The 12,318-nt window shown below is 41.5% G+C and overlaps 1 protein-coding gene across 9 annotated transcripts in view; it reads left to right on the top strand.

Annotated features, from left to right (window-relative positions):
- NR3C1 (nuclear receptor subfamily 3 group C member 1) overlaps nt 1–12,318 on the top strand; it is a 118,472-nt gene that overhangs the window by 85,340 nt on the left and 20,814 nt on the right. For 8 of the 9 annotated variants that reach the window (XM_049649409.1, XM_049649407.1, XM_049649408.1 and 5 more), the window contains 2 exons: nt 4,980–5,146; nt 9,528–9,644. In XM_049649409.1, the coding sequence (XP_049505366.1) occupies nt 4,980–5,146; nt 9,528–9,644 (284 nt within the window). The remainder of the gene's footprint in view (nt 1–4,979; nt 5,147–9,527; nt 9,645–12,318) is intronic. The other variant, XM_049649411.1, reaches the window with a different exon arrangement.

Below are 12,318 nucleotides of genomic sequence, written 5' to 3'. Positions count from 1 at the left end.
GATTTGTAATGTTTATCATCTCTGCTTCTTTGTCTTTGGGAGAAAGCCTCTACTAAGCAATACTGTATCATCTTGCCAGGTACATTACAGTCCCCATTTAGAAATAGGGCAATTGAGATTTAGAGAGATTAAAAGGTCACCAAGCTACTACACTGCAGTTAGGTTATGAATTCTAGCCTGCCTGACTTAGAGTCCTTACTATTCTATGTAACAGCAATTCTCAGAATGTACTCCATGGACACTTGGGTGTCCCCAGGACCCTTTCAGAAGTACATTAATAAAAATATACAGTCTTCATTTGCCTTTCTCACTGTGTTGGCATTTGCAGAGATGGTACAAAAGTAATGATGAGTAAAACTGCTGGCCTCATAGGGTACAGTAGTAAGTGTACTCACTGCCTTGCCCTCCCAAGTTAAAGAAAGCCAATTCCACTTAAGAATATCTTTGAGGGATTCCTGTGTGGCTTAGTCAGTTGAGCATCTGACTCTTGGTTTCTGTTTAGGTCAAGGTCTCATGGTTCGTGGATTTGAGCCCTGTGTCAGGCTCTGTGCTGACAGCAAGGATCCTGCTTGGAGATATATATTCTCCCCCCCACCCAACTTTAAAAAAAGTTTTTTGTTTTTTTTTTTTAAAAAGGATATCCTTGAGGAAGCAAAATATTCTTTTAAATCTCCACCTTTGACAATGTCCTTTTACTATCTGTGTGGCAAAATGGGAAGATGCTTGAAGCTTATTACGTACTTACACTGCACATAGCACTTAGGTTTGTATCAAAGAGGAGTAGGTGTAAGACTGTTTATGTTGCACATTGAACAAGCCACCTTTTTCATGACATACCATGGATAAACTATGGTTTTTAGCCTTTGGTGTTTGCCAGATGTTAATCTCAAAAATGATTGAAGTGAGCTTATCACTTCAAGGAAGACAGTTTAGAACTTTGAAAGACTTATGTCTGCCACTATGAGCTTGATAGATGTGACTGTTATATTGTATAATGAACTGGTCAACATTTAGAAAATCTGCCCAACTCAGTGAACCAATATTTTCCAAATGACTAATGCAGGATAGTACAAAATCATGCACGGGTAAAAGGACCATTCGAAGCGTAAGACAGACTGATGGATTTTAATGTAACAGTGTTTCAAAAAGTTCACTGATAGGTTTCAGATTCTACACTGCAGTACTGACCTTTAAAAAACCAGAATGTTTTATTTTGGGGTAGAATCACAAAGAATATCTACATTTACCTGAACTCAAGCTCTTGGAGGATCATTAACCCTCAGCTGGCTCAGAGGGAAGGGTATTTATGGCACTTGCCTTCATCTGAGATCCTCCAGGTGGTCCCATGTCACAGGAGGCAGGTAAAAAATATTGACAAGAGTTTCAAGGTTCGTTATTTCAGTGATGTATTCCACGCATAATAAGACTTACATACATGAAATGACTTCTGTGTCGTCACAACACCTGACAATCCGGATTCGTGAGCACGTGCTAAATGAAAGGATGTCATTTACCTGTACATTTTATAAGCTCCTCAAGGAGTGGGATGAATTCTCACAGTCCATCCATGACTATCCGTCCAGGAGCCCCCTCTCAGCACTTGCTTTTCTTGTAGAACTCGACAGAAAAACCCAGCTTTGAATGCGTGGTTTTTTGTTTGTTTTTTCTTTCTCAACTCTCACGTAAACTCCGTCGCCTCAGGAATAAGCTGGTGTTTAGCACGCTGTCCACTGTAAGTGGGGAACAGCATTTGAGTGTTCACTTGGAACAAGGCATTTTGTTCCTATGAGTCTCCACTCACCGTGGATATGGTCAGTTCACAATGGAACCTCTTACTGTCTTCCAAGTTTGGCACAGCCGTCCGCACACACTGATCAAAGACCCCAGACTTTTCAGCTTTTCCATTCAAGGAGATGTCATATACACTCTCATTCCTGTGTGCTTTCTCTTTCTTTCTGTCATGTATTTGCCATGTATCCTTATTAAAAGATGGTGATTCCATATGGTTTTTCCTTGTAGTTCTAGCAGTTTGGTTGGCCTGTAGCCCTTCAGCAGTAGCACAGGGTCACATTTGCGGTTGTAAACTGTGCCGTACTCATCCGTGTTCCCCAATGGTGTTCGTCCTAGGCTATCCTAGTCCTCGTGTTTGTGTGACAGAAATGGATTTTTTTCCCACCGATGTCTGTGGTATGCTTGGCAGTTTTCCACGTACTCCATTCTTATCTGATGGAGCCTGGAATGACTGAAGGGATTTCAAAAGGGTGACTTAAATTACAGATGCTTAGCTACACTTGTATCCGTCCATTGGTTCCTAGCTTTCCCTGTTGCCATCTGTAGCTCATGGTTGAGCGGCCTGAATGCGTTTTGCCAATGCTCTCATTTATAAGCTAGAATTTGTGATTACCATCCTGGGCTTCAGACTGAATACTAACTTTCTACTTACATAATGCTGTCTCATAAAATCTCTAGTTTTTCTGAAACAGGAAAGGAGGAACCACAGCACACACACAGATGATGTCCTTCCCACTCATGAGGAAACTGAGGCTCAAAGTGGTAGATAGCAACCCAGGGTCACACAGACTTTCCATGGGGAGAGCAGGGATCTGAAGCACGTCAGTTTGACTGCAAATAGACCCCCCCCCGCCCCCCGATCACCCTCCTCTTACTGCGTTGGCCTCATCTGGAGGTGATACCATCCTGTCACGGGGCTGGTGAGCGGCTAGACGAGATTTTACTCACGAAAGTGTTTTCACAGCTACAAAGTCCAGGCACACCTAGTTTTATGGTGCTTTCCTTTATTGCACTTTGCGTTTTTTACCAACTGAAGGTTTGTGCCAACCCTAATTCAAGCAAGCCTGTCAGCACCATTTTTCTAACAGCATCTGCATATTATGTGTGTGTCTGTGTCACATTTTGGTAATTCTCTTGGTATTTCAAATTTTTTCATTATTGTTCGCGTGATCTGTGATTTTTGACTCGCTGAAAACACAGATGGAGTATTTTTAGATTAAGGTATACACATTCTTTTTTAAATATAAAGCTCTTACAGACTTTAACAGACTGCAAAGCAGTGTGAATATAACTTTTATGTGCACTGGGAAACCAAAAAAGTCATTTGACTTGCTTTATTGCGATATTCACTTTATTGCTGTCTGTGGTCTGGAACCAAACCTGTAGTATCAGTGAGGTATGCCTTTACTACAAAGTACCATTTTAAAAAATTTTTAAACACTTACATATGTCTATGTTTTTGTGTGTATTGTGTGTGTGTATATATATATATGTATATATATATATATATATATATAATTGGTTGAGGAAGCATTTCAGAAGTAACCTTTCAGATCTTTAAATATTATACTCATTTTCCATAAACAACTGGTTGGTCCCTAAAAATAGATGTCAGATGACAGAGATGGGCTGAGCAGGAATAGGCGCATCTTCAGGCCACAAGCCAAGGAAGTTTTTGCTTCCCTGACACATCGCTCTGTTCACTCACGCCAAGTCCTTCCTACCTTTCTGTAAAAATACGGCCTAGAGCAGCTCCTCCGCGTTAGTCACAAGCTTCCATTCATCACGGGTGGCTCACGCCAGACCTACAGCACGGTCATTTCAGTCTGTCCTCTCCCATCGTCCGCTGTCCCCCACCTAGCAGGGAACCAACACCTTGTGATACGGAAACATCCAGAACTTTGTGGCCATGCTCAGAAAACATGTAAAACCCTGAGGCCTCTTCCCAGAACTGGGGTGATGGCAACACCATCCACCTGACAAAGCCTCTCGAACGGAAGACTGGCAAGGTGCAGTAGCTTCATCCGAGGACAGGATTTAGGGGAGCTTGTGGGCTTGCTGAAAGGTTTCAAAACAAATTAGGGCCTAGAGTATCTTTAGAGACACAACAACAGCACTCACTGTGGTGAGAAGTCTGCAAAATGAACCACGAGATGGGGTAGGAGAAGCAGATTCCTGTCCTTTTCTTGAGGCCACACCCGGCCTCAGTGCAGAGGACAGAATGCTCCTTCCTGTTGAAAGCCCACTGCCCTTTCCGTTCTTGCTGTGAGCCACACAGGAAGGTGACAGACAGTGATGTTTCGCATCAGTCTTTGTAGGCCATAATGAGAAACCTGATAGCATTGGGATTGAGAGATGTAGGCCCAAACTCGAATACTGTATGAAGTTTTGACTCTAGTGGAGGACGTGGATTGACTGAATTTAGACACTGAGTTTAGAGAGAGGCCTGTACAAGGTCTTAAAATGACAAAAATTAACTTGATGTCCCAAACAATTAAAGGGGCAGGACGCATCTTCTTGAGGTGACAGATGTATATACTATCGCTGGATCATGGTGGTAGTTGCACTACTATCCGTTTAGCCAAACTCATCAATGGTTCACTTACAAATGGTGAATGATATGGAAGCGACCCCTTTATAAAGGTGATCATGAATGTAAACAAATGCTACACAACTACAGGTGACAGTTTCAAAGTGAAGCATGTATTCATCATTCTTTTTAGGGAATGCTTAAAAGGAAATTCCCTCACTCTTGGGGTGCCTGGGTGGCTCAGTCAGTTAAGCGCCTGACTTCTACTCAGGTCATGATGTCACGGTTCGTGGGTTCAAGCCCCGCATCGGGCTCTGTGCTGACAGCTCAGAGCCTGCTTTGGATTCTGTGTCTCCCTCTCTCTCTGCCCCTCCCCCACTCGCACTCTGCTTCTATCTCTCTCTCTCCCCCCCCCCCCGCAAAAATAAATATTTAAAATTTTTTTTAAAAGTTACCTCACTCTTAATTTTGTCTAAAAGAAGATTAAAACATGATTTGAAAATATTTGAATAGACTGTTGTAATGCTTGCTAGTACTTGAAGCCAGAGTTCAGTGTGAACATGCTCCCTAGGGAGTGAGGAGGTAAGAGAGCTGTAGTTCGATGTTTCTTTGAAGGTCATGACAGTGGATCCTGACACTGCTTTCTCTCCTCCTTCAGCCCTGGAATGAGACCAGATGTAAGCTCTCCTCCATCCAGCTCTGCAGCGGCAACAGGACCACCTCCCAAACTCTGCCTTGTGTGCTCTGATGAAGCTTCGGGGTGTCACTACGGGGTCTTGACTTGTGGAAGCTGTAAAGTATTCTTCAAAAGAGCAGTGGAAGGTAGTGTGTGTTTTGAAGAGTTTTGTTTTTCCTCTACTTGGTTCTTATCTCTCAAGGTGGATTGTGAAGTTTCTGGTATATGCGAACCCCATTAAGGCTGGAAGTCAGTAAAGTCAGGTGCGGGGGGTTGGCTCGTAGGCCTTCTAAATGGAGAGATTTTAAAAAGCCACACAAAAAGCATAAGAGACTCTTAAATACAGAGAACCAACTGAGGGTTGCCGGAGGGAAGGTGGGTGGGGGGATGGGCTAAATGGGTGATGGGCATTAAGGAGGACACTTGCTGAGATGAGTACCGGGTGTTACACGAAAGTGATGAATCACTGGGTTCTGCTCCTGAATCCAGGACTACACTGTATGTTAACTAACTTGAATAAAACAACAACACAAACAGAACTAGAATAAAATAGAAAAGTATAAATTAAGGAGAGGGAGTTTGGTCAGATAACAGAAGGTAACGGTAAGAAAGTGCTGTCATGGGAAATGGTGGTGTTACATTACTGCCCAAACCTAACGTTCATTGTATGAGAATCATGGGCTTTAACTCCCATGAAGTAGTTGGTTTTAAAACCACCGACTATTCCAGTCTGACAAAAAATGAGGGACAGTAAGAACTATGAGGGGAAAGTCTGGGTGGGTTTCTCTTCCTGTTGAGTCAGGCACTGTGCTAAGTGGTATCAAGTCCACATAAGACCTGGCCCCCACCCTCTGGGTGGTCACGGTCTGCTTGAAGTGAGAGAGGAGTTCAAAGTTTCCAGGAAAGAGGTGGTAGTAAGAAGCAAGTGATAAACAGCCTGAGGAGATAGAGAAAGAAGGTAATGTAGAGAAGCTGATTTCATCATATGAATACTAATAAAAACTGTACCCTGGTTATAGACTCAGTCTGCTGACAAGGGCAGTCACATCAACTCCTTAAAGAGAAATTCATTCCATAGCAAATTAGTATTGGAAATTACTCTAAAATCCTCTTGGGAAAAAATCATGTACTTTAGTTATTTATAAAGCTGTTTGAAGGTGGTGTCGCATGAATGGATTACCTAAAGCTCTGAGTATGTTAATTTTTAAAGAAGTGTAATTATCCATCCACAGTATGAGAAAGATTATTATTATTTGCCTCAAGTTCTGTTTGCATATCCTTAAGAGTTAGATGAGTCATTTTCTTTTGTTTGGATTACTTTTTAATCCATGAGCAAACTATAAAACTCCTCCTGTTACCCCACATGGAGCACAGGGAGGCAGGCTTTGACCAGGTAGGAGCCCCCAACTATTGAGTAGTGCTAAGGAAAGCCCACCCCTGCGTATTCTACTGCCTCTAACAAAGTAGACCTTATTCACCACGGACCCAAGAGAATGAAGCTTTTTCTTGTCTGCACTTTACTTCAGCACTTTATTTTAAATGTTTTTGTTTATTTCTGAGAGGAGGAGAGAGAGAGAGACAGAATGGGAGCAGGGGAGGGGTAGAGGGGGAGACCCAGAAGCTGAAGCAGACTCCAGGTTCCGAGCTGTCAGCACAGAGCCAGACGTGGGGCTCAATCCCGTGAACTGCAAGATCATGACCTGAGCCGAAGTCACATGCTTAAATGACTGAGCCACCCAGGTGCCCCTGTCTCAGCACTTTAAGTCCTGAGTTATCTCCATGGTATAAATGCAGTGATAGAGGTAATCCAATATACAATAATACTGGCAAATTAATTTCTGCAAGTGAAATTCAGAAAGAGACTGTGGAACCTTAGAAGAAAAAAAAAGGGTATTTAAAAAAATATTTTAATTAAAATGGAGGAGAATGAAAAATTCTTTAAAACAAGACTATAGGGGCGCCTGGGTGGCACAGTCGGTTGAGCGTCCGACTTCAGCCAGGTCACGATCTCGCGGTCCGTGAGTTCGAGCCCCGCGTCAGGCTCTGGGCTGATGGCTCGGAGCCTGGAGCCTGTTTCCGATTCTGTGTCTCCCTCTCTCTCTGCCCCTCCCCCGTTCATGCTCTGTCTCTCTCTGTCCCAAAAATAAAAAAAAAAAAAAAAAAACGTTGAAAAAACAAGACTATAAATGTAAATGCCTATACGGACCAAGTATGTGTCCTTCTGGCAAATAGAAGACATTTGGGTCAAGGAAGGTTAGAGAGTGCAAGCTTACTTTGAAAGCTTTCAATACCCTTTAAAAAGTAAAAAAAAAAAAACAAGAAAAAAAGCTAAACCTAGCCATATGCCCTCAGGGCCTACCCCCTGCTTTAGAATTAAATTCTTATGCTTGTTTTTAGGTAGAAATTTCATAGAATATGAGCTGTCCCGTTTCAAAATGTTTATTTAGCGTTTAAGTATTTCAGTTAAGTATGGTGGCTCAATTACATAATTAGTAGGGGAAGGTTTAACTGTGGACTATGTTAAGTAAATCCTATATTTGGACTTTCATTTTCTCCAACGTCCCTTCCAGCTCTAAAATTCTGTAATCCTTTGACAACCTAACTCGGAGCAGTTCTACTTTTCCTCTCTACACAGGATGGAGATGTTTTCATTACAGAGATGTAGTTTCTAAGGTCTGTATCATATTTAGCAGTCCATTTTTGGCACCTGCTGGAAATACTAGGTTACCCCCCCCCCAAATTGGCATAGGATAAATACCTGAACATTTCAACAATTTTTAAGAAGTTTTATCCATACAACCCAGATCAAGGATAGATATCTTGAGTTTTTTTAAGTCTGTATTCTGGGAGTCACTTCTCTACATACAGAAGAAAACTTTGGGTAGCTTTATGTCTTTTCATGTATACTAGTTCAGTGATGTCCCCCCTTCCACCAAGTCCCTTTTACTTATATCCCCTGTACACAAAAGTACATGTAATCTTTGTTGGTGGGTCATAATGATGATAGACATCCATTACCTTTAATGTCCCATAGACCAAGCATTATGTTTTATGTACATCATACCATTGTATTAAGGGCTCTGTGAGCTCTTAAATGCTGTTCTGATCCTATTTGATCAAGGAAACTGAGGCTGAGAGTTTAAGTGGTAGAGCTGGGATTCCGGGGGCGGTAACAGCTGGTATAAGACATTGGGCATTGGAGAACGGAGCAGCTCTGGAACAAAGCTCAACTGTAGGCCATCGGTCAGCCCGGTGGCCTACTCCTCACAAAGAACTGAACCTGATATAGTTAACCATCTACTCAAAATGCACGCCTCATAGCACTGTGATTTATCTTCTTATGAAGAAGGGAATACGGTTTGTTTCCATCCAAGTAGTAGGCAGTCCTGTGCAGAAGGGATCTTTTCCCAGAAATCAGAACAAGATATATTCAACCTAGTGAGCTGATGATGATTTTTCTCTTGTCTCTGAATGCAATTTCTTTTTGAGAAGAGAAATGCCCTGTTGTGGTCCTGTGCATAGCCACAGTGGTGTTGTGCAGGAGGATCTTTTCAGTTTTTGCCAGGCCAGCAGATCCTGAGATATTTTCTTTGACACTCAATAGCCAGATTAAAAGAAAACTACAAGAAAGCACTTTTTGGGGTGGGTAAGGGTATCAGTCTTTCCATTTTAATTTTTTTTGCTAGGTGAAAACTGCACTTTGTACCTCTTACCACACATTATTAAATACCAGGTGCCAGAAGATTGTATAGACAGTAACAGTCTAATATTTGGAGTTGGTGGTGGATTTAAACACTTACATTCTACAGTGCATGTGACATATGAACAAATATCTGTAAGATCTATATACGGTAGTCTGCCAGGTGTGTGATTTCCCTAACTAGTTGTTGCCAATCTTAACATTCAAGATTAAGTTTGTTCCCTGTCACTTAGACTTGAAGGGGGAGCACGCTCCATTTGCATATGGTGGCATAATGTTGAGGGAAAGTCATTTTCCGTGTGGGGTTCTTTGAGTATTTTGAAAGCAGTTTCCTCTTTGTTTAACCTTCCTTAGCATTAAGTCAGAAGTCATAATGAAATAGTGACTTCAGACATCCTCTCTGTCAAACTGTACTTTAAACAGTTTCTCCTGTAATGCAGAACAGGGTTACCTTGGAGGAGGGTAGTGACTGGAAAGGGCCTAGAAGACTACTGGTGGAGTACTGTTCTTCTTGACCAGAGAGCCGATTACATGGCAGTGTTCAGTTTGTGAAAACATAGGAGATGCTACACTTAACAATCTGTGCACTTTTCTGTATGGATACTGCAGTATTTTTCATGAACTGTTTATTTGTTGAGCGGAATAAGAAAGAGATATTTTTAAGGTGACCTCACAACTCTGTAATGGGAGTGGAAGCAAGTACATCTTTCTTCATCACTGCCTGTGGTCCCTGCCCGTGGTCAGCCCAAAGCAAAAGGGCAATGAGTCTCGTCATAAAAAGATCCCTTATAACCTGGGAAATTTTAACAGTGCCTTTGTTTTCTGTCTAGGACAGCACAATTATCTTTGTGCTGGAAGAAATGATTGTATCATTGATAAGATTCGAAGAAAAAACTGTCCAGCATGCCGCTATCGAAAATGTCTCCAGGCTGGAATGAACCTGGAAGGTAATGTAAACGCCTGAAAGGAAATGTCTCTGCATCATATAAAAATTCGTCATTTTCCTTTTCACGATATAAGTGAGCAAAAGTAATAATTTAGTCGTTGCAATATATATGTGCTTGGCTAACATCATTTTATATTACTGCTTTATTGAGTAGGATTTTTGTGAATATTTCATATTCCACTTGAGTTTTTTCACCAGCTCGTACTACACACACCGAATTCATTATAGCCAGACTGTCCACTGAGCAAGTAAATTAGGTAAAAAAATGGAACTTAAACACGTGAAGCAACATTACTTACAGCTTTCTCTCCTCCCTTTCTTCGGCCTCAAAACTGTTCCCTAGAGTTGAAAATGTTTCTCTGTCAGATGTACTTACATGTGCGTTTTGTATCATTTACCTTTTACTCGGCTCTATAGCTAGACAGATGCAGGTAGATGATAAATCTTCCTGGGCTGGGGGAAACTCCTCAAGGAGGTATTGGATGGGTTTTGTTTGTTTTGCTTTTCAGGTAAAGAAGAAACCTGAAGCTAGTTCTAAGTTTGAGTTTCATAGCCCTGTTTATATAAAGTTGTATGATTAACATTGGTCTCCCCATTTGAAAACTTCCCTTTGAAAAACATTTGGAATTCTCCTTTAGTTGACAGGGCAAACTCCATGAAGGTAGTGGTGGTGCCGGAATCACACATGTGCTTCGTATTTGCTGTGACAGTAGCACTTTCCTGCTCAAACCTGCCAAGGAGGCAGGCGGTGCACATCAGTCAAATGAAGTGGTGCCTGTTTTAAGGAGTCACTGTCGACTTAGGTTGCAGAGCCCATCACAAAATGGTGTGGCACACTACAGAAGGAACTGGAGCAGGAGCAAGAGGAGGGTCACCTCCTCCTGTCCTGGAAAGCTGAGAACGGTTCCTTGGAAGAAGCAAGATTCAATCTAGAAAAGCTGAGTTAGAAGGAGTTATGTAAAAACCAAAGTGGGACACAATCAGATTCACCTTTTAGAAAGACTGATCTCAGAGAGACCAATTGAATGACTGTAGAAGTAATCCAAATAACACACTGTGATGTTGGAGGGAGAACAGTAAGTGTGTGACTCTTTTGGTAAAAGAGGGACTGACCGTTGGCACGATCTGCACAAGCCATGTGTGCACCTGTTTTTAAATAAGAAGTAGATTAATGGGTATGGCTATGAAGAGTCTTAATTCCTCAACTCACATACACAGCATCATCTTCACTTTTTCATAGTACTTCAATAGCAAAAAAGATGAAATTCGTAAATGTAACTTAATACCAGAAGTGGTGTATTTTGGTACTCTTGCTCCTATACCAAGTAATTCTCAAGATTTGCTATAAAGCAGCCTTCTTCAGTGCTTAAAGTGCCTGGCATTTGAGTACAGATAAGTTTTTTAAGGATAATCCTTAATGTTTTCTTAACTTCATTTTAAAGTATATCATAATCATTCCAAATTATAGTTGTCTTTTTTTTTTTTTTTTTAAGTTTATCCATTTTGAAAGATAGTGTGACCAGGGAAAGGGGTAGACAGAGAGGGACAGGGAATCCCAAGCAGGCTCCACAGAGCCTGTGCAGAGCCCCACATGGGGCTCGATCCCACTAACCCTGAGATCATGACCTGAGCCAAAACCAAGAGTCAGACGCTCAACTGAGCCACCCAGGCGCCCCTAGTTTTATTTTTGGTATGAAGAGTCAGGTGGAACTTAACAGGCAAGGAGGTTTGTGACATTATCAGATTTCATACTTTTTTTTTTTTTTTTTTTTTTTTTTTGAGAGAGCGCATGTGAGAAAATCGTAAGCAGGCTCTACACTTAGCGTGGGGCTTAATTCATGATGTGAGCAAAAATCAAGAGTTTGGATGCTTCACCAGCTGAGCCACCCACATGTTCCCAAACTTAAAACTTAAGCTAAGTTTTCAACTGTCACAGACTTCTGAACACTTCTGTAGAGATCAGAAATTGACTGATAATCTATATATTCCAAGGAGTCAAACTTTATATAGAGTAGAAATCTTAGCAAAGTGCTTGAAAATAGTGATTGCTTAACTAATTCAATTAACCACTTCTTGCTAAAGTTCTATGAAAACATATCAGCACGCATTCTTGCTCTAGTCAGTATTTTGAGCTTTATTCAAAAGCCTTAGTTCTCTCATTTCGGGCAATAGCTAAACAGTAAGAAATTATCAACTGAGCACAGAAGATTTTTAAAAATCCACCAGTTTGTCACTGTCCTTTCTCCTGTTCTCTGGAGTGTAGGTTCTGAGCCATGGTTGATTGAGGTCTTCAGCTTATTGTTTCAGTGTGTTGATTTGGGAAAGGATGTTCTCTGTCATTATCTTCCCAATGGAGTACTTGCCAGGGTTTTGAAATGTGGGTTTCCTAAACCTTTGGTTGTTTCACGTGTTTCCTTATGTATTGTAGCACTCGCTTTTTTAAACTGTACTGCTCCTCTGTGTACTTTTACTGTCTACATTGAAAATACTCTAAAGCCATATTCTGCCACCAGTTGAGGTAATGATAGTCCTTCCGTAGCACTTGGTGTGTGCCACCACCTGTTCTAAGCATTGTACGTGTCTTAACTGGTTTAATTCTCAACCACCCTCAGAGCAAGGTACCAATATTACCCTCATTTTGTAGAAGAGGAAAGCTAAGGCCCACGGAATAACTG

This window comes from Panthera uncia, assembly GCF_023721935.1.
Source record: "Panthera uncia isolate 11264 chromosome A1 unlocalized genomic scaffold, Puncia_PCG_1.0 HiC_scaffold_17, whole genome shotgun sequence".
NCBI lineage: Eukaryota > Metazoa > Chordata > Mammalia > Carnivora > Felidae > Panthera > Panthera uncia.
The sequence above is the reverse complement of the archived record's forward strand: the minus strand, read 5'-3'. Positions and strand labels throughout refer to the sequence as shown.